A 27,834-nucleotide genomic window follows, 5' to 3' on the forward strand; every position below is an offset into this window, starting at 1 on the left:
TTGAATATCAGCTTCCCAGATAGATCTTACACTGTAAATTTGGTAGGAAAGAGTAGTACAGGTTGGACCAATTCAGAGTGACTTTGATCATGAAGATAGAGCCCTTGTTGAAAGCTTGAGGCATAAGTCACTGTCAAAGCCTGCCTCTTCACTCTGCCCACACAACCATGGGAGCCTTAATCTTCCTAAAGGTAGTGAGGTATGAAGTTAAAGAGGTTTGGACAAGCATTTGGGAGCCTCTGAAGCTTATCTGAACTAACCAAGCCTCCCAAAGCCATAAATCTCCAATGAAAGCTTCCAAGAGTGACATACTTCATTGTGGAATGTCTCAGGGATTGGCTGCAGTCCACAAAAGAAGAGATGTGTGAACTGCAAGATAAAGCCAACATGCGCATCACCCTTCCCTCCTGGGAATCTCTCAGTCCAACTCTCATGAGTGTAACATTTGAGAATATTGCTTGCCTGCTTAGAGTAGTGCTGCATTGCATGATCATAAGGAGTCAGGATGGCCCTTGAATGTTGCCTTCTTTTTTTCTAAATTATGTTGTGCTAGTCACCATACAGTACATCATTAGTTTTTGATGTAGTGTTCCATGATTCATTATTTGCGTATAACACCCAGTGCTCATTACAACACATGCCCTCCTTGAATGTTGTTTTCTGTTTGTGGTCAGGTTTCTTATTGGATTGAAGAAGACAGTGTGAGCCAGGATGTAAATGTAATTATTGCCACTATTGTCCCAGACTCCTGGATTTTCTATTGTTTCTCAATGTGTCCAGAGGCCACATGCATGCAAACTGGCAAGATGATTGTTTTGAAGGCAGATTCTTGGGACCCTCCCCAGAAAACTGAATCAGAATCTCTGATAGGGCCTGGTAATCTGAAATTTAACAAGCTCTCCTTAGGCATAGTAAATCCTTAGGCATAACATTTTCTTATCACCGTTCCTTTAATGCAAGCCAGTCATTTTGCAGAAGAGGACTGAGGGGCCCAGAGAGGTAGAATGACCTGTTTAATGCCTCACAGCTGGTTAACATCGGAGGCCATGCCAGGACCCACCTCTGTGCCTTGCCAGATCTGTCCTTTTTCACCACCACATCTCCATCATCATATCCTGGAGCATTCGTTATGGCCTAGCACAAGTTCCTGCAGGGAAGGGCTCTGAGATGCTTGCAGTATCTCTGGAGCATGTAATACGCGGGAGACAAGAAACTCAACTGGACAGATTACATTCCAGTCCCATGCAAGCTCCAGGGTAAGCAAGAGGAAGGAGAGAGTAGCTCTGCGTCCTCCAGTTGTCCCTGCAGGCACCCAGAGCGCCCTTCTGCTCTGTATGTCCTTACTTTATGCTCAGAAAAGGATCTGCTTTTAGCCATTTATCCTTCTGTATAAGTAAATTAAAGAGCTCTTATACTTGCATATGCCACTTAGCAGGTGCTGTTTTCTTATTTGCTCTTGGAAACCTTCCCGACTGTCCACGGTGACAACCCTTGGCACAGCCCTCCAGTTTTGCCACGTCCACTGTATTATCTATCGGCAAGTGCATCTCCTGCACTAAATTGTCAGCATCTTGAGGGCAGGAGATACATCTTTCATCTCTTTTTACCCATTGCCAGCATAATCTCTAGTCCATTGTAGGTGATAAATAAATAATATACGGCATCAAATAAATTCTTGCAACAACCTAGCGAATAGAGAGGACTTACCATTCCTACCATACAGATGAATAAGGCACAGTGATTTGGGGATGATTACACAGTTGTCCAGTGAAAGGGAAGAGATTTGAATCAAATTATGAATGACTCCAAGAGTGCTGCCACTTCTACCGTTATCAAACCACTAGCACGTTACCCCCAAGGTCAAGGTATTCCGTCCTTTAGAGGTAACTGCATCTTTAACCAACTCTCTAATTTTGGAAGAGGCAGTTTGGCCTGATTACTAGAAATGTAGTGAGACAAATGCAAAGGGTAAATTGAGAGCAGATTTGGAAGAAAAAGCAGCAGTTGACAGAAAGAAAGTCTAGAACCAAAAAAGCAGATTGAATTAAATGACACTGACCTGAGTCTACAAGGGGAACTCATGCTTTGGGATCTTCCTCCCACTAAGCACCTGGTCTGAGTTTCAGGATTAGAGGAAGCCGCATCATTCTGGACACAGAGTACTGAAAAGGAACACAGAGCGCTCCCCCACTGCATATAGACTTCATGTCCCAGATGCTCTGTGTTTCCTCTTGAGGTGGGGATCAGTGAGCGAGGGCAGGCCAGGCGGGGGAACAGATGGTGGATGACTATGCACAGCCTCATTTACAGGGTCCACACTGGAATTAAAACATGCTGGCATACCCAATATTTAGTGCAGATTGTTTTTAAAAGAGACCGGTGATAGAACCTACATTTTACAAGGTCTTGCTTTACCAACTAAGACAAGACCTCTGACCTCTCACCCTGCCTTTAAAGTTCACCCTTCAATTATTTCTTTGAAAATTTCAAGCAGGTTCTTGCATGCGCTCACCCACAAGTCATTTCAGCTACCTCATGGCATAGGCCATACCCCCCACCCTCCTTTTGTGCATCGTCTCCTGCTTCTGCTACCCCTGAAACCAGCTGAAGGCCCTTCTCCACTTTCACTGTATCAGGAGCATTAACCCCAAGCCAAGGGGGATCATATTCCAAGGATCCCAAAGATTCCAGCACCATTTTTTCTCTGCTGCTGCTGCTGCTTGGTGCACAGATGCCTTAGTGTGTGAATGCCAATACTGTGCCCTCTAAGGCATCCAGACATTCATGCTGCTGGTGCTCCTACTGTCCCTCCTCCCCCAGCCCCCCAGCAACACCTCCACTGCCTGGAGGTGCACCCGAGTCCTGGGACTGCGTTCTGGTACTCTCAGTGCATCGAAACCACTCTCTCTGTTCTCTTGGCCTACATAAGACCCTGGTATTTTGTGAAAACTGCTCTTTCAGGCTGCCTTTTTACTGAAAGCCCCCTCCCTGGGAGAATTCAGACATGAATCTACAGGGACAAAGCCTGTGGAAAAGCCTGAGTGATTGTCACCGGACTCTACTCAGCCTTGCCCCACTCCTGTAAAGTCTAATTCTTTGTACCTGGACCCATCTTGTCAGCCTACTCTCTCCTCACCTTAGATCAAGTCCCTCAGAAGATACTCAGGCTGTCATACAGGCAGATTACCATTAGTCCTGCCCACCATTCCAGCAAAGGTGACTCCCAGGGATGGACATGGTTGAGGTCTCAGCCCCGTCTGCCATTTCTGGAGCTGTACCTACAGAATGTTGATTTGAGAAACTCTCCCCTCCATCTAGATCCTGCACATAACCATCTAACTGGATCCAGCTTCAGTCTCTGCTCTACTATGAAGCTCTCTGTCTTTACTCCATGTAGCACTCTGCCCTGCCAAACTCAGAAGTCCAAATCACAGTATTCATGTCACAATGGAGGACATACTTTTAATTCTTATCCTAGTAGCTGGGTCAACGTCAGATAGTTATTGCCAGATCTGCTGTGAGCAATCACAATAAAGTGATTAGAAGATAATCAAGGGAGATTGGATCCTCTCCCCATGGACATACCCAGCCAAAGTCTGCCTGTGCCCAAGTCACAACCATCAAATAAACAAATACATATTTGATATTCTTTTTGTAGATATTTAGAGTGCTGTATAAACCACTAAATCAATTTTGTGTTAAGGGTTGTCATTGCATTTTTACAAAAAAGAAGTCATCCCAAATACTAAATTATGGGTGAAATTCTCATAAATCCCTGATCATGGCTGACCTGAAATATGATTGTATGTATTTGCCTCAAAACTTCTTAAGATGATATAATATTGCCTGATTTCCTAAAAGCTGCAGTTAGAAAACTGGTGTAGACTGAGTGATATGAGAATGCAGTTTGGTTCCTACATTGTTAGCATTTAATTTTGAGGGTCTCAATTTAAAATTCCACCTTTAAATGAACCCAGTAAGACCCCTCGTGGATTAATTGTTCTGAACAATTTTAAAGAGTTCTTATTATCAAAGAGAGCATTAATATTGTATATAAGCGTATTCCTCCCTGAGAGAGGTCAGATATCATTGAATTCGTTGATTATTTTTAAAAAAGGAAGGAAGGAAGAAGGAAGGAAGGAAGGAAGGGAGGGAGGAAGGAAGGGAGGAAGGAAGGAGGAAAGCTTTCCATTGGAAAGGAACCTGGCAGAAGTATATTGTGAAGCTCTGCAGTATAATGACAAGTGCCCTGGTTATAGAGAAATGAAGCCAGGTTCACAGCCTCATTCAACTCTTGCTAGCTCTGCACTTGGCAGTAAGCCACCTTCAGTTGCTTTATTATATTTTAGGATCATCATCTGTAAAAATGGACCCTTTTTCTCCTGGGGTGGGGGGCTTTTGTGAGGATTACCATGAGACAATGAACAATAGACTTTTAGCTCTCCACGGTGTATAAATATACTTAACAAAAGAGAACAAAGAGAGTATTGTTACATTAACCAGGTATTCATAGTTAATTAAGAATTGTATTGCTTTAATATGATAGTCTCAGACTTTGAAACAGAATGTTGAAAAAGAAATAAAAATGCAATGCCATGTAACTAGGGAACTCTGGATCAGAAAGGGACCTCACAGAACATTCCTTCCAATTCTTATTCCCCAGACACCCATTTTATAGATAAGGAAACCAAGGCACAGAGGTTGAGAAGCCTTCCCGAGGTCTCACAGCACTAACTGCAGAGCTCAGACTAGAACTTAGCTCTCCTGCTTCCCAGCCCCAGCACCTGTGACTACAATCGTTTAATTATGTCCATAATCCCATTTTTGCATTCCTACACCCATGTCTACAAGCACCAAAGCTTATTATCCAGTTCAACTATCTCCTTTAATAAAAATTAACAAGATGATTGCAATATCTTCCTTTCCCTTTGCAGTGTAGACAGGACCAAACACTCAGAGAACTGCCATCAACTTGACTCAGGAAGAGACACCTTTTTCATTCACTTATCAAATATTGATCTGAGTTCTTACTTGTGCCCAAGAATTGTGCTAAAGCCTGATAAAATCTGAGTACTCAGAGGTTTGCTTCAAGTTGTGGAGATAGGCCAGTGATGACCATGTAGTTGGAGATGTTAGAGCAGATATAAACAGATTGCAATGGAAGCTTAAGCGGATGGTGTGACTAAGGAGCCAGGAGAAACTTGACAGCAAATTCTGCTTCATCTGAACAAATGACAAGTTTACAATGATAAAAAAAAATAAAAAGTTGAGAAGTCAAGAGAAGAAGAAGAGATTTCCTTTATCTGTGAGAATACTGCAGTGACCAGTGGCAGTATATAGCTTTCTGATCACAGTTTGGACAGCTCACCGCTCCCCACCAGGAACTGGATCAGATTCTGACCCTGAGAACTCTGATGTCAAGTCAGCCAGCCTTTAAACACTGTGAATATTCAGTACCAGTAATAGATCACTAACCTCTCTGTTTCTCAGTTTCCTCATCTATGAAGTGGAGACAATTATAAACGCTCTCCTCTAGTAGGGTTTCTGTGAAGGTTAGATGAGTCTGACCATGTCAAATGATTAGAACAATGCCTGGACAAAGTATGTGTTTGATAAATGTTGGCATCTCAGTATGGGAAGACCACTGAAAATTCACTTCAAGGTGCATCAGTCAAGGTTAACCAGAGAAACAGAACTGGTGGGAGATATATTTTAAGAGATTCATTGGAAGATATTGGCTTACATGGTTGAGGTGACTGCATAAGTCTGAAACCACTGGGAGCAGGCCATCGGGAAGGGCAGGCTGGAACTCCTAGCATAAGCTGAAGTTATAAACGATACGTAGAATTTCTTCTTACTCAACGAAGCCTCAATTCTACTCTTAAGGCCTTTCAACTGATTGTATCAGGCCCACTCAGATTATCAAGGAAAATCTCCTTTGCTTTGTTTTTTAATTGAGATGTAACTGGTATGCAAAGAACTGCACATACTTAATGTGTGCAATTTGATGAATTTGGACATATTCAGACATCCATGATACCACCACCACAGTCAAAGCGATAGACATATCTAATACCTCCCAAGTGCCCTATACCTTTGTTTTTGTTTTGTAGTAAAAACACTTAACATGAGATCTTCCCTTTCAACAAGTTTTGAAGTACACAATACCATATTGTTAACTATAAGCACTCTTTTTTACAACAAATATCTAGAACTATTCATCTAGCATAACTGAAGTTTTGTAACCATGGAACAACACCTTCTCAGTTCCCCTGCCCCTCAGCCCTTGGCAACTACTATTGTATTCTCTGTTTATGAGTTTCACTCCTATAGATGCCTCATAAAAGCGGAATCAAGCCATATTTAACCTTCTGTGACTAGCTTATTTCACTTAGCATAATGTCCATCTATGTTGTCACAAACGTCAAGATTTCCTTCTTTTTTTTAAGGCTGAATAATATTCCTCTGTGTGTGTGTGTGTGTGTGTGTGTGTGTGTAACATTTTCTTTCTCATTCATCTGTGTGTGGACACTTGGGTTGTTTCCATATCTTTGCTATTGTGAATAGTGCTGCAGTGAACATGAAAGTGCAGATATTGTCAAGATACTGACTTCGATTCTTTTGGATATATACCCAGAAGTGGAATTACTAGATCATATGATATTTATACTTTTAATTGTTTGAGAAACGTTCATACTGTTTTCCATAGCTACTGCACCATTTAACATTCCCACCAACATGGTACAAGAGTACCAGTTTCTCCACATCCTTGTCAACAATTGTTATTTTTTCTTGTGTTTTTTTAAATAATAGCCATCCTAACAGATGTGAAGTGATATCTCATTATAGTTCTGATTTGCATTTTCCTGATAATTAATAATGTAGAACATCATTTAATATACCTGTTGCCCATTTTTATATCTTCTTTAGAGAAATGTCTATCAATGCCTTTGTCCATTATTTTTTATTTGGGCTAGTGGGTTTTTGCTGTTGAGTTGAAGGAGTTCCTTCCATATTTTGGAAATTAACCCCTTATCAGATATATAGTTTGCAAATATTTTCTCCCATTTCATAAGATACCTTTTCATTTTGTTGATTCCTTTTCTGGATAGGAGCTTTTTAGTTTGACATAATCCCACTTGTCTACTTTTGGCTTTGTTGCCTATGCCTTCGGTGTCATATCCAAGAAATCATTACCAAGACCAATGCCAAGAAGCTTTTCTCCCATGTTTTCTTGTAGTAGTTTTAACAGTTTCACTTCTTATGCTTAAATCTTTAATCTACTTTGAGTTGATTTTTGCACATGGAAAAGGTGAGGGCCAAATTTCTTTCTTTCTTCTTTCTTTCTTCTTTCTTTCTTTCTTTGCATTTGGATATCCAGTTTTCCCAACATCACTTGTTGAAAAGACTATTCTTCATTGTGTATTCTTGACACCTTTGTCAAAAAGCAGTTGACCATATATGTATGAGTTTATTTCTGGGCTTTCTGTTCTGTTCCATTAGCCTATAGGTTTGTCTTTATGCCAGTGCCATGCTGTTTTAATCACCTGTAGCTTTGTGATGTTTTTTGGAATTAGAAATGAGGTGTGTCCCACTTTGTTCTTAAGATTGCTTTGGCTCTTCTGGGTTGACAGAATTCAACCCTGTTTCATGACAAAATGCTCAACAAACTAGGTGTAGAAAAATGTACCTCCAGGGGCGCCTGGGTGGCACAGCGGTTAAGCGTCTGCCTTCGGCTCAGGGCGTGATCCTGGCGTTANAAATGTACCTCCAGGGGCGCCTGGGTGGCACAACAGTTAGGCGTCTGCCTTCGGCTCAGGGCGTGATCCTGGCATTATGGGATCGAGCCCCACATCAGGCTCCTCCGCTATGAGCCTGCTTCTTCCTCTCCCACTCCCCCTGCTTGTGTTCCCTCTCTCACTGGCTGTCTCTGTCTCTGTCAAATAAATAAATAAAATCTTTAAAAAAAAAAAAAAAAAAGAAGAAGAATGTACCTCCAAAATGATAAAGGCCATATATGACAAGCCCACAGCTAACATCATACTCAATGGTTAAAAATCGAAAGTTTTCCCTCTGAGATCAGGAACAAGATAAGGATGCCCACTTTTGCCACTTCTATTCAACACAGTACTGGAAATCTTAGCCAGAACAATTAGGAAAGAAAAAAAAGAAAAAGAAAAGAAGTATAAATAGGAAAGGAAGAAGTAAAATTATCTGTTTGCAGGTGACATGATTCCTATGTGTAGAACACCATATAGAGTCCACCAAAAAGAACCGTTAGAACTAACACACTAATTCAGTAAACTTGCAGGATACAGAATCAACATACGAAAATGTTTCTTTACACTAATAATGAACCATCCAAAAAGGAAATTAACAGTCCCACTTATAATAGTATCAAAAATAATAAAATACTTAGGAGGCCAAAGATTTCATATTGGAAACTACAAAACATTGATGAAATTAAAGGAGACACAAATAAATGGAAAGACATTCTGTGTTCATGTATTGGAAGACTTAATAGTGTTCAAAATATCCATACTCCTCCAAGTGGTCTACAGATGCAACGTTATCTCCACCAAAATCCCAATGGCGTTTTTGTTTCGTTTTGTTTTGTTTTTACAGAACTAGAAAAACAATCCTAAAACTCATATGGAACCACAAAATTTCCCTTATTTTAAAGTCAACTGATTATGAACTGATCAACTGTGCCTATAAAATAATTTCACTGCAGCACCTAGATTAATGTTTGATTGAATATCAGGACTGTAGCCTAGCCAAGTTGACACATAAAACTGACCATCCCAAAAGGCTAATGGACAATAAGTTGGCACACCTTTCTTATAATGGATTCCGTGCCAATGTAAAATAAGAACAGGATGGAATAGTGCAAATTCTCAAGACACATCTATCCATGCATTTCACAGACGGCTCAAGACCCCGCAGACCAGGCATGCACTACTATCTGTGCAGCCACTTGCCTGGGAACAGCGAACATGTTCTCTCTGTTGCTTGGTGTATTCCATGAGCTTCAGGTAATCCTAATAGTTTATAGTTTCAATAACAGAATGGGGTTTTTACACAGAGCAAAGATCTCGATTCTGAATTTCTGCTTCTATTAAGAGGCACTATGTTATAATAGAAAATGTATCAGCTACGGCACCAGACGCCTGGATTCAAATCCATCTTTGTCACTTTCTAGGTGTCCAGTCAAGTTGCTTAATCTCTCTAAACCTGTGAATGGCAATTACCTATAAATAGTAATAATAGTATTGTCACTTCAAGGTTACTGTAAAGTATTAAAGATCATAGGGGCGCCTGGGTGGTGCAGTCGTTAAGCGTCTGCCTTCAGCTCAGGGCGTGATTCCAGCATTCTGGGATCGAGTCCCACATCGGGCTCCTCCGCTAGGAGCCTGCTTCTTCCTCTCCCACTCCCCCTGCTTGTGTTCCCTCTCTCGCTGGCTGTCTCTCTCTGTGTCAAATAAATAAATAAAATCTTTAAGAAAAAAAAAAGGATTAAAGACCATAAACCAAGTGGCATGGGTTCATAAAAGATGATCAGTTAAGACAAGCTATGGACGTCCTTTAGTTCAAAGATTATCTAGTGTTAACTGAGTGGTCTTGGGAAACTTACTTTCCTTCTCTGTGCCTCCGTTTCCTCATCCATAAAATGAGCCTGACAATAAACTGTTCTGGGGATTAAATGAGTTGATACCTATTTTTATATATAAAGTAAATAGACATAAAATAAGTGCTCAGAACAACGTCTGGTACACAGTAAGCACTACGATGGTTTAATGATGGTAATTTGCTATTTGTGTGGTAGCTGTGAAATCAGGGAGATGGGAAACCTGGATTTTAGTCCCAACCCTGCACTGGGTGAACTCGTAGAAGCCACTTCACTTCTCTGCCATCGTGTCTTTCTCTGTAAAATGAGGGAGTCGATTGGACCCTCTGTGGAGCTCACGTATTGTAAGACTGCATACTAAACTCCACAGATGCAGGGACTTGAGAAGACTTCTGGCTCACAGAGAGTTCCCAGCTGCTGATCTCTGACAGATCTGTCAAGGCTTCCTTATTGATTCACACCGAGAACTCTGCCTCAGTCTCAGTTTTTCTACAGGGCAGTTGATCTGTTTACTTTTCACCAAGATGTGTTCCTCCCTCAACCGCATCAGAGCTGTCACAAGCCAGCTTCATGGCAGGGAGAGGTGGAAAGAGTTTTTGTTTTTCTGCTTCACTGTGTCTTCCTTCCTTGAGGGTCCCTTCTCAGAAAGGTCAAAACAGAATTCTGCGTCTGCCATAATGAGAAATGCTGGCCAATCGAAGAAGCAGGGCCCATGGAAGTGACAGGGCCTGACCCCGGGGGGCCAGGACTAGAGTCCCGTCAAGCCAGACTCATCCTCCAGCCCGTGGAGGTTCAGCGGTCTCTCCCTCTCTGCCCCTGAGAGATAGCACATTACAAACGTCCTGCATGTTGTAGACGGCTGGTGGAAGGGGGGAGAGTAACTAACTAAAGCGTGACGGGACATCTAACGGAAGGCAAAAAAAGGAGTGACCTGTGGTTTTTTCCTAAAATTCTGTGACAAGCTGATGTACTCTGTACATCCCCTCTTACCTTTTCTATATCGTACTGTGACTAGGGAGGCAGGGAGAAGGGGATTCAACCTTCTCCCCAGTGCAGAAGAGGGTTTAAAAGTCTGTTTCCACTACTTTTCCCTCCTGTGCTTCTGTCCTTTTTATTTCGTTATCTGCTCTTCGAGGTGGAAGAGTATGTGAGCGTCGGTGTCACGTGTCCCGTGGCTGTACGTACCGCCAGGCAAAGTTGGAGCCTTAAAGACAGGGTCCCAAGAGCCTGTGTCCAGGCCCCAGTCATACATGTGCAAGGAGGGAGGGGCAGTGAGGAGGGACTGGCGAACAAAGAGAAAACCCCTGGCTGTGAGTGACTGCAGATCAAAGGACAGTGTTCAACAATGTGATATTTACAATGCACATTCTGAGCCATTTTTCCAAATGGCTGAATCATTGATTGGTGCCACTGTACATTGGAATAAATGAGGAAGAACTTCATCCTACTTTGAATTAAAAAGGGGGTTCTCGGGGCGCCTGGGTGGCACAGCGGTTAAGCGTCTGCCTTTGGCTCAGGGCGTGATCCCGGCGTTGTGGGATCGAGCCCCACATCAGGCTTCTCTGCGATGAGCCTGCTTCTTCCTCTCCCACTCCCCCTGCTTGTGTTCCCTCTCTCTCTGGCTGTCTCTATCTCTGTCGAATAAATAAATAAAATCTTTAAAAAAAAAAAAAGGGGGTTCTCAAACCTCCTACTAAACATGGCAGTGTTTAGCATTTCAACCAAAAAAAAGCTTAGCGTTTCATTAACATTATTTTGCAACCTATATAACTCCCACTAATCTTAGCATCTCCGAGTTAGAAGGAAACTCAAAGAACTTCCCACCAAACCCTCTCTAACATTCCCTACTTGACTTTCTCTACCACATTTTTGGGGCCTAGTCCTGCAGTTTCTTCTTAAACATTTCCAACAATAAAACACTCACTCTTACACAAATAGATGACTTTTTTTCTGGACAGGTGTAATTCCTGAGAAATACTTTTTTTGTTATTTCTTTGCAACTTCCTCACAAGATTTGTTGTCCCCCTTTTGGAGTCAGACAAAGTAAATTGAAATACCTTTTCCTATGATAGCGCTTTAAGTACGTAAATGGTTCTCAGACTGGGCTACATGGTAGCAATCTCAGTGGCTGAGAACAGCAGTGATTTCTTTCTTGTAGATACAAATGCCCATCCTGGGTCATCTGGGGACTCTGCTGCATATTTCCCTGACTTAGAGACTCAGATTGACATAATAGATCCTATTAGTAGTTTACTTTTAGCATCTACCAATTGAGTAAACATGTAATGACCAAAAAACCTAAGTTGAATGGTTTCAACTGAATTTTAATTGTAATTCTTCAACTTCCTGGGGTCAAAGATTCATTTCAAAATCTAGATAAGATGTCTTGAGTTTGACCTCCATGTACTGTGGAAGTTGACACCCTCCCTCTGTGGGGTTCCACTTCTAGGAGTCATCTGTCCAACTCTCCCTCCGCAGCCCTGCTCCCCTCAGTTTTCAATCCCTATGGGTCATATCACACTGCTCTCCAGTCTGTTTGTCCCAAAACATGGACAGAGCCCCTCATCTTTATTCTCTGAGTCACCACCAGCATAATACTTTTATGGGTGGCAGAGTTACTAGAGTCTCAGGGATAACAGGAGAGGAGGAAGTAGAGAGGGCACATGAGGGGAGAAGTATGCAAATGACTTGACCTTGAAATTTAGACCTCACAGTTTCCAAAGTTCCTTACCTGTCTCTTATCTCCTACTCCAATGTCAGGCCCATCCTCAGCTCTCTGATGAATCCTTGCCAAACTTCTCAACCCACACCGCTGGGTCCTATGTTTAGTCTCTAGTTGCAAAGGGAAAACTCAACTTGACATTACTCTATTCAGCAGAGCAGTGGAGCTCCCTTTGTCTTAACCTCTTCCATTTTGATTTATTCTAATATAATCTCTTTCATAACCAAAGGGCTTATTAATATGTTTTCCAAGCAAAAGAATTATCTACCATAGCCTCCACATTGAAAGAGAAAACAAAAGTTGAGAAATTCGTTTTTCTTCAAGATGCCTCCAAGAAAGAGGCACCTGGGTGACTCAGTTGGTTAAGTGTCTGCCTTCAGCTTAAGTCATGATCTTAGGGTCCTGGGATTGAGTCCCACCCACCCCTGTTGGGCTCCCTGCTTAGTGGGGAGTCTGCTTCTCCCTTTCCCTCTGCCCCTCCCCACTGCTCATGCATGTGTGCTCTCTCTCTCAAATAAATAAATTAAATTAAATTAAATTAAAAACTTAATTAAAAAGACAACTATAGAAACTAAAGGCATACTACATCCATCCCACATGCCACAATCCTAGAGTGCCGGGCTTTTGCTCCAGACCAGGCATCTCTCATCAGTTCTTCCTTTTAAAGTTCACACTGCCTTCAGCTACTGTGGATTCACTCGTAATTTTTTTTTTAAAGATACTTCTTTCCTCTTGCAGTGCATAGTATGGGACTGGGACTCCAATGGCAAACACGACTTCATTGGAGAGTTCACCTCAACATTCAAGGAGATGAGAGGAGCAATGGAAGGGAAACAGGTAGGTGGTAAACTGTGCACGGTATTTCCCCCAGGCACGTCTCTCGATGCATACTCAGCATCCACTACACGTGGAACACCGAGAGAAGAGATATCAATATTTGATTAAATGTGACAAGTAGGAAGCATGGTGGGATTTGAGGACCTAAATTCTACTCCTAACCCAACCCAAAGCAACTAGCATATCCTTGGACATGACACTGTCCCAGTGTGGTACAGCTAGCTTCTTTATCAGTAAAACAGAGAGGTCAGATGAGAATATTTCTAATTTCCTTTAGCTGTGTAGCCTTGGACAAGTGACTTAACCTCTCTGTGCCTGTTTCCTCACTTAAAAATGAAGGTGATAAGTATACCTACCTAATAGAACTTGGTGGAGATTAAATGAGATGATCTATGGTATGTACTTAGCAGAGTGCCTAGCATGTAGCCAGCATTTCCCGAATATCTGCTTATGGTAGTACCATTCTTTCCATGACTTGGTGACATTAATTACACATTGACTGCTTTGGAAAATTACTGGATTCTTCCAAATATTCATTATGGCCACTAGACTTGCTTTTGGCTCCACCATTTCCCTCACACACTGGATACTGAGACATGGGCCCAAACGCTACCATGTAACAGAAGCATGTAGGGATTTCATCGCACTACACAGAAACCTCAGCCTCCTCTCCATTTCTCTCAGACACACATATATTCGCATATCTATAAATTAGTCACTTGCTGTCATCTGGACCCTCACCATGTAACTGCCATTCTTACCTGTTCATTGTTTTCTGGCCATAAAACCTGTATCTCTTTGCCTGTGGGCTTGCTCTGGTGATGGAGCCTGTTCTGCCTATGCCCTCAGCAGGCTAAAGGATGAGGGGAGGTGTGGCTCCTTCCAGGGAACAGCCCTCGACAAGTGGGGGGTGAAGGATAAATATCCCAGCTCTCTTGCCCCACAGGGGGCAGAGTCTGAGTGTGTGTTCTCCGCAGTTTCCCAGAGCTCCCCAGCAGGGATCGGCCCCGGTTGCCCACAGTGGTAACTGACTTGCACACCCCTTTGGCAGCCTGCGCATCTCGGTTCCCCACTCCTCAATTGGTGCTTCCTGGTATTACCTCCCAAAGGAACTACTTACACTTAACTCCTTGCCTCGGGGGAGCTCAACACCAAACCACCTGACCTTCTTACTGTGGGGCCCACTGTCCCCATGGAACAGAAAAGAGTGACAGCTGAGCCTTCAGTGGCTTTGAGAAAGGTGTTTCTCTTCAAGATAAGATCCTATGCCTAGCGTGGTCAGAGGTGCTGATTACAGGGGATGCCACGACTCACTTTTCATGTCTCTTCTTTCAGATATTAGGTCAAGATATACCTAGACTGGGAATAAACTAGCATTCTTTAGAACAGGAAGCTTAACGTGAATCAGACCATTTGTCAAGAAATTACATTTGGCCTAGAAAATCAAGGGCTACTTTCCACATAGCTCCCACGAAACCTGTTGTATATGCTCTGTTAAATATTCAGGATTACAAGCAACTTGGGTAACATGCAGAGACCTTTGCCACAAGCAGGCATGGTTCAGGGCCGCAGTCAAAACCAACATGAAATTGGGGCACCTGGCTGGCTCTGTCAGTTAAGCATCTGCCTTTGGCTCGGGTCATGATCCCAGGGTCCTGGGATTGAGTCCCGCTTCGGGCTCCCTGCTCAGCGGTGAGCCTGCTTCTCCCTCCCACCTTCCCCCCCCGCCACTCTCTCATGCTCTCTGCCTCTCAAATAAATAAATAAAATCTTAAAAAAACAGATTAAATTATAAGTGATGTCACACCCAGGATAACAAGATAGCCAGAGAAGTTGTTGTTCTGTTGAACCAGGCCCTACTGAACTAATAAATCAATGAGTTGTCAATACCACATATTAGAGTTCTAAAAAGTTTCACAAAGCTGTGCCTTGTTCTCCTACAAGTAGAAATAGCCAAATCAATAACTGTGGGAAACATTTCATCTATGGTTTCCTAAGAGGGTAGTACAAGAAAAATTATAGCATATATTATAATTGAAGAACACCAAAGTCTAATGCTTTCAAACAAACAGAAATAAATGTTTATGTCCCACTGAGGAAATGAATCATATGCTGTGTACTTTTCTGTATCACTGAGATACCGGAAAGATTTTATTTAGTTCAATCATTCAGTCCCATTTGGGTACAATGGGACAATTTGCGCTGTGGGAAATGTTCTTATTTATTGGTTCTACCAGTATTTATTATGGAACACCTACTACGTACCAAGCTGTAGGTGTAGACCAAAATATAAACATGAATCAAATAAACAAAAAATAAAAATGTCATTACAGTTTGTGACAAATGCTATAAAAAACTGAACAAGTGTAGTATAAAGGTGTGGTATTGGAAAGATAACCCAAAAAGGCAGCTTTTAAGTTGAAGTCCCTTAATTCCTTTCTTCCCTTAAAGATGAAAATAAGCCAGCCATGTAACAAGCAAGGGAAAAGCATGCAGGCTGAGGGAACAGCATTACCAAGTCCTGAGTAAGAGCTTGGTGTGATTAAGGATGTGAAAAGAGACCAGTACATCTGGAGCAGAGAGGGTAGATGAGATGTACTCAAAGACAGAGGCAGGGGCCAGAAAAAGCACATTCTAATTGCTCAAAGAAAGGGGTTTGGATTTTCTTCTAAACGTGGTAAGAGACAGCTTTGTGCTCCCCAGGACAGGAGCCACTAGCTACATGTGAGTGTTTTAGTCTTACTTTTAATTAATGAAAATTAAGTTTCAATTTCAATTCCTCAGCCACCCTAGCCACAGTCCAGTGCTCCATAACCTCATGTGGCTAGCAGCTTCAATATTGGTTGGTACAGATTTAGAATATTTCCATCATTGCACAAAGTTCTACAGGACAGCAGTGCAAAGATGTCCAAGCCAGAGAATGACATGACTGGTTTTAACTTTCTAAAAAATGACTCTGGGGGCGCCTGGGTGGCACAGCGGTTAAGCGTCTGCCTTCGGCTCAGGGCGTGATCCCGGCGTTATGGGATTGAGCCCCACATCAGGCTCCTCCACTGTGAGCCTGCTTCTTCCTCTCCCACTCCCCCTGCTTGTGTTCCCTCTCTCGCTGGCTGTCTCTATCTCTGTCAAATAAATAAAATCTTTAAAAAAAAAATAAATAAATAAAAAAAAATAAAAAATGACTCTGGCCACTGTGTACATAACTCGTTATATAGAAAGAAGACAGTGAAGCAGATCTGTCAGGAGGCTACTACTGTAGGTAAGACAAGAGGTGATAATGACTTAGGCTCAAAAAGTGATGATGGAGGTGGAGGGAAGTGGAGTGATTTAAGATGGATTTTGGAGACAGAAGCTACAAGGTGTGTTGAGGGTTTGGATATGGTGGGAATAGATGACTAAACGTCGGTGTCATTTCCTGAGTAAGGAAGTCTTGTTTCAGGGAGGTCCAGCTAGTGAGGAAAGTTCAAGAATGGGGTTTGGGAAACTGGAGGAGAGGCCTACCTGGAGATGTATTTTGGAGCCATCAGCAAACAGGTAGTTAATGTCAAGAGAATGGAGGATAGGGAGAGAGGATAAAGGAGGCTGAAACTGAGGAAACTCAGGAAGTAGAAACAGGGACAAAAAGAGGAGCCATCCTCTTTTAAGCTCCTTCCTGTGAGAGTCGTGGTTCTGTAGGGTAAATTCTTGATTAACTTGGTTAGTTCTTGGGGGGCCTTCATGAACAGCCTTGGTTTGAGGTGGTCAAAAAGGAAACTTGCAAGAACAAATAGGAGAGCCCCCCTCAAGACCCTTCCAGGGGAAGCACTATGTTAACAGCCAAGCTTTGGAGTGAGACCGATGGGGTGAATCGCAACTCCGCCAGTTGCCACCCAGAAGACCTGAGCCTCATCTTTCATCTCTAAAAGGGAGTTGTGGGAGAGTTAAATGGGATTGTACATGTAAAGCAAATAGCCTATAATAACATGAAAATGTTTTCCCAACACAGATGCAAAATACTTAGTCCTGGTTCATCAGCACCCCTTTCCCGCCCAACAGACATAAAAGCCCCAAGTACCTGCAAGTTCTAATTCAGCTCCCTTAGAGCCCTTGTCTGGCTGCGCCAACCCATCCTCTACTACTGGTTTGCCTTAGCCTAAGATGGAAATGGGTAGACTTTTCATGGATTATCATTATAGTTCTTAAGATAACTTGAAATCTAACTCATTCAAAGTTTCATTTGTTATGTCCTGCTTGACTGAAGAAATTGAGGTTAAGAGAAATTATTGAAAATGACAAAGGAATTATCATAGCTAAGTTTGGATCTTTTCTTTCCAATTGTAAGGTAAATCCCTATGCTATTTGTTCATACTCTGACGTTAGAGGAAGGTTTAGGGGGAGGCAATTTCAGTTTTGTGGGCTTGGGAGGGATTTGAGGTGCTTTGTCTGAAAAATACTAGATCTACTTTAAGACGAGCTGGAATTCTTGTTTAGCAAGCACTATCCACATGGAGAGCAAATGAGAAGAGAACCTAAGACAGGGAAGAAAGACAACCATCATCATGATGGAAAGATTAGGCCTTTAAAAAACAAAAAACAAAAAACAAACAAAAAAAAAAAAAACAGGGCTGGAGATGCCTTGATTTCAGATTCAATTTGACTCTTCTTTCTTCCTCTTCTCTCCTCCCACCCTCCCCTCCTCCCTCCTTCCCTTCCTCCCTCTCCCCCTTCCTATCTTCCTTCCTTCCTACCTTCCTACCTCTTTTTCATTCCTTCCTCTTATGGAAAGAGTTCTAGAGGACCCTTAGCCAGCATAGGATTCCTTTCTTCCCAGCCCTTATGTGGTTGCCCAGCCCCTCGTGGAACTTCCCCAGTATTGAGAAACTACTGTTCTCAGTTATCCGTTGTTGAGGGACAAATTACCCCCAAACTTCCTGGCTGAAAGCAACAATCATTATTTACTCACAGTTCCCTGAGTTGGCAACTTAGCCTGAGTTCACCTGGGGCAGCTCCTCTCTGTTCTACATGATGCCAGCTAAGCTCACTCCTGCATTTGTGCCTCGGCAACCGGGATGGCCGAGACATTCCTCCATGTACTCTTCTATTCTCCAGGAGATCAGCCTAATCTTTTTTACATGGTGGTAAAAACCCCCAGCAGCAGGGAGAAGGCAAGCCTCAGTGCACAGGCACTTTTTAGTCCTCTGCTCATAGCACCTTTGCTAATATCCCATTGGCCAAAACAAGTCACATGACTAAGCTCCCCATCATTGTGGGAGGGACCTGCACAAATGCATGAACATTGAGAGGAATGGATCAGTGGGGATCAAAGCTGATCAGTCTATACCACTCACATCTGCCTCAGAAACTGCTTTATTTTCAGATACTCCCAATTGTCACAGAAAGAGTGAAAATTTGTCTTCCCAAGTGGAAATCCAAGGATATGGCTCCCATAGAATGGTGAGCAGGAGAATTCAGTGGCTTTTGAATGTTTGACTCGTAGTTGGTTTTGTCACATGAAGTCTTCTGTAGGCTGGAAAGGTTGATATCTCTTCCCCTATACGCTCCCTTAGTTCGCAGCTACCTCCTCAGTTCCCAGCCACTCCTGCAGCTCTGACACTATCCCCTTTGGAGGTCTATTGTGTCACTGTTGTCATATGTATCACTCCATTATTTTAGTTCTCAGTGAGGTTCTTTGCAAACTCATCATTAACTTTCTGTAGCCAGCATCCAATATCTCTCAGTGTTCTGATATTTTGAGCCATTTCCTAGGCACTAGCACTCAACACTTGTGTTAGGAATGTGTCTATAGATGTCTCCTTCTCTCTGTTGCTTGATTTGACCCAATAATAAAAAGCATTTATAAGTGCCAGGCACTGTTTTAGATGTATGACATGGATTAATTATTAAAGCTTCACAATAATCCTGAGATAGATACAATTATCAGCTCCATTTTACAGAGGAGATATCCAAGGTATAGAGGAATCAACTAATTTGCTAAGGGTCGCATGGCTGGAAATTGGTGGGACCAGGATTCCAACCAGGCAATCTAGTATCAGTCTCACTCAACCATGCCTCTGAACTGTCCCTCAGGATGCAAGGACGATCACGCAGAGAATATTTGTCAGCCCTCAGATCCGCCTGCTGCAGCACCTGGGGGCTTGGCCTCACTGAATGACTCCCCTTCCTCCTGAGCAGGCTTTCTTGTTGCAGGTGCAGTGGGAGTGCATCAACCCCAAGTACAAAGCCAAGAAGAAGAATTACAAGAACTCAGGCATTGTGATTTTGAATCAGTGCAAGGTATGTATGTAGTCCCTCTCTTTCAGGAGTGTGAAGCTAGGGCTGTCTGGGAGGAAGACAGTGGGAGAGAATGTCAAGGAGATGTGGTATTTTTAAAAATAAAAATCAGAAAGTCAATGTATTAATGGATATGCAATGAGAAATGTAAACATGGGTGGTCTTGGAGCTGTGGTGGCTTGATGCCACCATCCCTTCCACAAAGATAGTCATACCCCCAAAGATGGAGAGTCCTGGTCACATGTCAGGCTCTTCTCTGTCTGGAACAGCATTAGAGGGAGAGCCTCCAAAGGATAAGTCAGCATTTCCAGAGCCCCTCCTGTGTGCTTGTCGCAGTGTTCATGCTTTCTAGGTGGCACCTCACTCATGCTGAAAGGTACCATGAACACAAAGCAATGTGGGAAGGTCACGAGGGCCGAGAAACTCCTCCCAGAAGGGCTCTAACTTCACAGAAAATCCTACATGCTAATAATCAAACCTCTGAAATCACATCTGAGAATAACTCTGGCACTGGCTGAGTATTTCCTGTGTGAGAGTAACGATGATGAATTCTGTTTAACTTGTATCGTAACCCTGAGATTTCGGTTGTCAACTGAGATCATGTAACTAGTCATGCACATGGTAAGTTTAAGAGCTGAGATTTTAACCTATGCCTGTCTGACTCCACCATACAAGACTTAAATGCCATCTAGTTTCTCTCTGTGTATACCAGCTTCCTTCTCTCAAAGTGGCCTCTCCATGGCTGCCAGGCGCTGCAGGAGCACATCCTCTCATAGCAAGAGCGAGAGCGAGAGGAAAGGAAAGACGGATGCGTCCACCTCTTGAACCCGTCAGTGGGACTAGGGGACAGTGTATTGGGACTGGCCATCTGGGACCATTGTATTAATTATGTTTTTTATTTTCTAAAGTTTTTGATGCTTTAACATCTTGGAGCCTTGTGGACCTGCGTAGGGTCTGCTCCTCCCAGGGTTAGCTAATTCCTGGAGATAGCAAACGACTTGCACATGAGCCTTGCCTTTGATATGCAGACCAAACCATCCAGAGCCCATACCCCCAACCACCTCCTTTATGGTGCTCTCACATACGGAGCCAATATTCCTGTGGCCCTACATGACCCTGGGTCCAGGCTTCAGATAATTAGAGACCACCCTTATAGCCCAGGGCCATGAAAATTATTCAGACTCCAGTCCTAAACCAGATTAACTGCTTACCCTGCCCCACTCATTCCTTACAAAAACAAAACAAAACAAAACAAAACAAAAACAAAAAAAACCCCACCCACAATAAAGACTGCCACCCACACTTCCCTTTCAATCTTTCTGTCTTCTAACTGACCCTGGTGCTTCCCCATGTGGCCCCTGAGTGGCATGACATGCCTCCTATCCTTCTGGTTGCTGTGAGTAATAAACTTTTCTTCTGGGAATGCCTGCGTGGCTCAGTTGGTTAAGTGTCTGCCTTCAGCTCAGGTCATGATCCTGGAGTCCTGGGATTGAGCCCCACATCAGGCTCCCTGCTCAGTGGGCTGCTTCTCCCTCTGCCTATGACCCTCGCTGCCTGCTTGTGCTCTCACTCTCACTTGCACACTCTTTCTCAAATTAATAAATAAAAAATCTAAAAGAAAAAGGAAAAAAAAGAAAAAGGAAGCCAGGAGCAGGCACTGTTTAGGGGGCCAAGTGACCATCAGCCCTGAGAAAAGTCTGCCAAGAGATGTGTGCCACCTGGAGGTGGTACCTAGAGACACCAACATGGGATTTCGTGGGTCAGTCTCTGAGAAGCTACCCTGAGCATCAGATGGAATCTGAGGACTGAGGGTCAAAAATCAGTTACTCCCTGCCCAGGTATAGGGGCCCGTCTAAAGCTCCATGACTACAGGGGTTGTGTCCGTTTTTCTCATCACTATATCCCTAGCATCTAGTGCAGAGTGGGGACTCAATAAATCCTTGTTAAATAAATAAATGGATGAATATCACCCAGAGTCAAGCAGCAGAATCATAAAGAAGCGGAAATGAAGACCAGAAATCAGTAAGGCACACGAGAACGCAGATGATGGTGGTGGGGCAGAAAGCAGGGGCCATACTGACTTCCTGCACAGAGGTCCAAAGAATGGATGATGCAGTCCAGACTGCCGTCATTAGAGTCCCACTTCCATCACCTACTGGGTAGGTGATCTTAGCCTCAACTCCCTCCTCCACAAAATGGCACAATAATGATAGTACCACTTTTATAGAGTAGTTCTAAGAATTAAATGAAATCATGGATGTTAAGCCCCTGGCTTAGAGTTAGCCTCATAAGTTCATTGTTCATGGCATGGCAGGAATCTTACTAATGGGAAACTGTCAGTAAACGCCTTCTCAGGTCATTGCCATGCTGAAGCCACCAACCTAGATTACTTATGGTATTTAGAATGTTACCAGCCCTGGGACTTAGCCATGGGGAGCAAAACTGAAGCCAAGTGTGAGACTTTGTTCATTCCAAAACAAGGGCAATACATGAAAATCTGCTGTTACTGTCTCACCGGAGGCATCTGTAACACAAAGAGGGGAGCAGAGCTTAGGTAGTTGCAGCCCTCAAGGGCCATCTGAATCGAGCATTGCTTTTTCTCTCCTTTAGCATGACCAAATCGACNAGACCCAAATCGACTGACCCCTCTTTTCCCCACAGATCTCTTTCTGCTCTTTCTTCTAGGGTAGCAGCCTAACCCCAAAGATTAAGCTTCCACTGCGTAAGGAAAGAGATCATGCTGTTGCTAAAACGGTTTCCTCTCCNTGACCAAATCGACTGACCCCTCTTTTCCCCACAGATCTCTTTCTGCTCTTTCTTCTAGGGTAGCAACCTAACCCCAAAGATTAAGCTTCCACTGCGTAAGGAAAGAGATCATGCTGTTGCTAAAACGGTTTCCTCTCCTCCTCTGCAGATCCACAAGATGCATTCTTTCTTGGACTACATCATGGGCGGCTGCCAAATCCAGTTTACAGTAAGTCGTTTCCATATGTGTTCATAGGCAGGGAGCAAGGTGTGGGGAATGGTGCTGGGGTGGGGGAATGAGGAGACAAAAGTTTATTAAAATCCCGGGTCAGCTTTGTTCAGGTCTCATTGCTGGAATATTGTATGGTATCATGTTTCTGAAGTGACCTCATACTTCTGTTTTCTCCAGGGAGTATGGTTGTCAGGAAGTCATACCGGGAAATTCATGCCACTCAAACTCAGGTGGTTTGGGAACCCTCCTGATGCTTCCCATTCTTTCAGTAACTATATGAGGCAAGGGGCAGTGGGCATATTGCCGGATCCCATCCTCACCTGGTGCGTTGGATAGCAAGGAAGTAAACCTTGCTGGTAAGTCCCACTGAGCCCAGGCAGATGCAGCCCAAACACAGGCACCGATGCCCAATGGTCAGTGCCAAGAGGAAGTCATCCAAATGGCTCATCAGACAATGAAGAACGAATTCCAAAATATTGGAGAACTAGTCTTTCAGAGTTGAGAAATAGAGCATCTAGACTCAGTGGGTGGATCAAGGATCATCTCCTACATATAACCCATGAGCACATGGGATTTATACCCTCCGAATATGTATTTGGTGGGTAGGCTGGGTCTTTTTTTTTTTTTTAAGATTTTATGTATTTATTTATTTATTTGACAGAGAGAGACAGCCAGCGAGAAAGGGAACACAAGCAGGGGGAGTGGGAAGGAAGAAGCAGGCTCCCAGTGGAGGAGCCTGATGTGGGGCTTGATCCCAGGACCCTGGGGTCACACCCTGAGCCAAAGGCAGATGATCGATGACTGAGCCACCCAGGCGCCCATAGGCTGGGTCTTTTTAAAATGCCTGGTAGACCAAGTTTATGAGTCCATCTGCCCGGAATAACTTACTTAATATTTGAAACCCTCCTAGGTTTGGGCAGATGTGGCCTCCAGAAAGAGCATCCCCAGATGGCCAGAGATAGATCTGCTAAAACCTATGGGAAAGCCACATGGCAAACAAGAGAAATACAATCTGAACATCTTTTGTTCCTCATCTTACAGATGTAGGCTCATGAAGTTCGGCCCTGCTTAGCTCCCTCGGCTGGTGCAGTCATATGAGGAAGCGAGGCAGGTAGTTTAATTTTTTGTCCAGGTTTAAGCCCAAGAGAGCAGACAGATCCAATGATATCTCTGGGACAGGGATGGTGATACTCAAAGGACTAAATGGGGGCGTTCCAGGGGGATGTGGTAAGCGGTTGTTTGATAGGCTGACCTCTCCTTAACTAGAGGCTTGTCCTCTACGCTAATCTCAGACGGCTCTACGTGTGTCCCCCCTAAACTTTGGGCATTGTTCACCTATCCCTGAATGGTTGTGAGTTAATTACAGAATTTGGTCATTTCTTTAAAATCGAAGCCTCTCCGAAGGCACACCCACCGAGCCCTCCTACGTGCGTTGCGTGCCGGCCCACACGGAGAGTAGCAGACATGTTCGTCTTGAGCGTGCACGCCCAACACTGGCTGTTCTGGGGGCTTGCTGCCATGCTGGATGTACCCAAATGAGAGTAGAGAAGCCAGCAATGTCATAAAGGAGAGCTACTGGAAATAGTGTCCCACAATCTTAGGCAAAGGAGCCTTTCAGAAAACTATTTATAGGTTTTCAAGGGAAAGCTCTATTGATTTGGGTCTGTTTTAGAGTCTATAGATTCCATGCTCTTGAACAACTCTTTATTCAACCTTCAGGGGCTTGCTCTGCGCTTGGAGTTATGCTGCAAAGAGCCAGCCCCTGTGAGCACCGGAAGTTTAACCCCGCAGGGTCCCCAGCTCCACATCCTGGGTCCACAAGGCCTGCCTGACACGGAAGGATGAGCCCTCCCCTCTCTTGTCACCCCTGCTGATCCTCCCCAGCCGGCAGGCACCACCTTAATGGCTCTCACCAGCACCTTCCCAGTTCCAGCTCCTCCTCCCTTACCTTATTGACTTAGTTTCCCTCAGATTCTTTGACTTGTCCTTTTATTAAGCTCTTTCTGGATCATCCCTTTTGAGGGGACCATTTGTTTCCTGTCAAGACTCTGACTAGTACACTTTACAAGCAGGGGCTCAGAGAAAGCTTTCATACTTTCCACAGATACCTGGTCCCTCTGACTCAAGCTTAAGAACGTCAAAAGTGACGCTTCTTTCCCTTCAGGTGCCAGGCTGATGTCTATTAGGCACTTTAATTGAATTATAATGGATTGAACCCTAAACCTTAAAGGAGAGGTAAGGTTTAGGACAAACAGGAAATGAGATGAATAAATAGGATACTAGGTTTTTCTTTTAAAAGCATCCCTACAGGGACACCTGGATGGTTCAGTCAGTTAACTGTCCAACTCTTGATTTTGACTCAGGTCATGATCTCAGGGTTGTGAGATCAAGCCCCACGTCCAGCTCCGCACTGGGCATGGAACCTGCTTAAGATTCTCTCTCTCCCTCTCTGTCTGACCCTCCCCACCTTCACCTCTCTTAAGGAAAAAAAAAAAAAAGCATCCCCATGAACTTAAATGTTTATGCATCCATATGTTCTAATTATAAATATCAAAATCATATTTGGGTTAATATGCATAAACGGTATATTCAGAGGAGTGTTGGAGAAGTGGTTCGGATTAAGAATTTGAAGGGCTTTTTAATTTTAAAGTAATGTGGTGGATAAGGCAATGGTCAGAGGAATCTTGAGCAGGACGTTGAAGCAATTGGGCACATGCTTTAGGGAACTAAACTGGAAGTGTTTAGTGGAAGGCATCGAAGGTGGTGAGGGGACTCTGGAAGATGAAGCCAGAAGAGATTAACAGTCCTGGTGACAACTAATAAAAGGCTAAGCTAGCAGGGCAACAGTAGGAAGAAACACTGTGGCAAGAGAGTTCAATAAGCCTTGGCCCATGATCCAGTGAGAAGACAGGAGGCCAGGGAGAAGGAGGAGTCCAGAGGGCTCAGATCTTTTGTGCCTGACTGACAAAGCATGGTGATCCTATTCATGGCAATATGGAAATCCAGAGGAGCTGCCAGCAAGATGATGGATTTGCTTTTGGACCCGATGGAGGTACTTCCAGGCCTCCCCGTAGAGACGGCACTTACAAATATGGTCCTAGGTCTCAGGAGAGAGACAGAAGCTGCACACGAATGGGTCTGGGTGAGACGACCAGAGAGAAGACTACAGAGAGAAAAGATGTCTCAGGAAATTGCAGAAGATCTCCACCGGGCAGCAAGGGGATGAGGGGCAACCAATAGGAGAAGAAATGCCAGAGGAAAAGGTCCAGGAGGAGGCAGTACTTCAAACGACCAGGAAGAAAATTTTGTAAGATCAAGGGCAATAATCCCATATGCGAGAGAGAAGTCAGAGTGAAGAATAAAAAACTGGGTCATGTGATAAAGAGGCACATATCATCTTTTGAAAGAGCAATTTCAGCAGCGTGAGACAGGGAGACCCAGGAGTTAGGGTGTAGACAGAAGGTAAGGAAGTGAACCCAGCAGGTATAACTATTCATTCAAGAATGCTGGCAGTGAAGGGGAGGCAAGAGGAGAAAAGGAGGATAGCACCTTGAGGATTAAAAGAGGGGAGGTTTCAGGCTAGAATCTGACCATAAGCAAAGGAGACGCCCCAGTGGAGGGAAAGAGATTAAGATGCTAAAAAGAGCCTTAGTCAATGATTCTTTTTTGGTTGTCGGCCCCACTTGAGAATCTGATACACAATCTATATCCTCTCACTGGAAAATGCACACAGCTGATTCTGCGCACCATTTCAGGAGGTCAAGGGCGCCCCCGAGGACGTTCCGTCTCATGTGAATCCTCAAATCGTAGGAACTTGAGGGCAACTGTCACGTGGCAGTCTTGGAGGAGATGGGGGGGGTGGGCGGACGAGAAACAGACTAGAGAGGGGGAGATGGAGTTCACTGTGTTTGGCACATGGCACAGCAGCCAAAAATAAAATTAGATACTAGAATTTCACACACAAAACACAAAATTATAGACAGCATAGAAGAGACAGACACCATAAGGTAGTTGGAAAGAAAATGGTGAAGAGTTCACTGTTTCCTTTGAAAGTTACTTCTTTTCCAGATGCATAAAAATGCACTTTGGAAGGCGGATTTTCAGAGACAAGCTGTAAGCAACCTAAATGTCCAACGGTAAGATAATGGCTATGTAAATTTCAGTACCTCATCTGGGTGGATTATGATAAGTATAATGAATGATGATAACATGGGGACATGTTTAAGACATAATGTTAAGTGAAAAAAAAGAATGTAAAGCAGAGCTACCCTATGATTATAACCAGGTAAAATGTTTGTGTCTTAAGAGATAAGAGAGAGTGGCCGGTGATGGGTAGTAAGGAGGGCACGTATTACATGGAGCACTGGGTGTGATACGCAAACGATGGATCATGGAACACTACATCAAAAATTAATGATGTACTGTATGGTGACTAACATAACATAATAAAAAATGTTTAAAAGAAAGACGTAAGAGAGAGAGATGGAGAGAGAAAATCTAGAAAGGAAAAAGAAAACATGACTTGTTAGGCTAGTGGAATCCTTGAGGAATGAGAATTGACCTCAGGGGCATCCTCGACTTTCCGAAATTGTGTGCACAATCAGCTGTGTGCCTTTTCTGATGAGAGGATATAAATCTTGTATCAGATTCTCAAGTGGTCCAGGTGACCCCCAGAAAGGGTTTTTTTTTTTTTCATATTTACAGATGGCCATTTTTAGTATTGGCAATTTTCTAACATTAAGGATGGTATTGTTTTCCTTTATCTCTGATTTTATAGTCTACATTTTGGTAATATAATATGATACAATAAGTTGAATGTGGCTCCTCCCTGATTAACCTTCCAGCCTAAAGAAAACGATCACCTATGACAAATTCTTTCAGGAAACCTTCCCGACCCTAACACGTTCAGGGCATCCTATGTCCACACTGTATCCCAGTTTAGGTTTTAAATCTTTACATTATATCCCAGACTAACTGCTGGTGGACTCTGGTATAGACTTCTGAGAAATGAGAAGGACCCCTAAGTTGAAGAGGGGAGCACTTTGCAATTTGTGGAAAATTAACCNTACTTTCCGAAATTGTGTGCACAATCAGCTGTGTGCATTTTCTGATGAGAGGATATAAATCTTGTATCAGATTCTCAAGTGGTCCAGGTGACCCCCAGAAAGGGTTTTTTTTTTTTTCATATTTACAGATGGCCATTTTTAGTATTGGCAATTTTCTAACATTAAGGATGGTATTGTTTTCCTTTATCTCTGATTTTATAGTCTACATTTTGGTAATATAATATGATACAATAAGTTGAATGTGGCTCCTCCCTGATTAACCTTCCAGCCTAAAGAAAACGATCACCTATGACAAATTCTTTCAGGAAACCTTCCCGACCCTAACACGTTCAGG

General features: G+C 43.4%; 1 protein-coding gene across 4 annotated transcripts in view; it reads left to right on the top strand.

The window, feature by feature from the left end:
- CPNE4 (copine 4) overlaps window positions 1-27,834 on the top strand; it is a 461,864-nt gene that overhangs the window by 400,051 nt on the left and 33,979 nt on the right. For all 4 annotated transcript variants that reach the window (XM_002922652.4, XM_034662003.1, XM_034662002.1 and 1 more), the window contains 3 exons: window positions 13,089-13,187; window positions 19,374-19,460; window positions 22,372-22,431. In XM_002922652.4, the coding sequence (XP_002922698.1) occupies window positions 13,089-13,187; window positions 19,374-19,460; window positions 22,372-22,431 (246 nt within the window). The remainder of the gene's footprint in view (window positions 1-13,088; window positions 13,188-19,373; window positions 19,461-22,371; window positions 22,432-27,834) is intronic.

The sequence above is a fragment of the Ailuropoda melanoleuca genome, chromosome 6 (genome assembly GCF_002007445.2).
Source record: "Ailuropoda melanoleuca isolate Jingjing chromosome 6, ASM200744v2, whole genome shotgun sequence".
Taxonomy (NCBI): domain Eukaryota; kingdom Metazoa; phylum Chordata; class Mammalia; order Carnivora; family Ursidae; genus Ailuropoda; species Ailuropoda melanoleuca.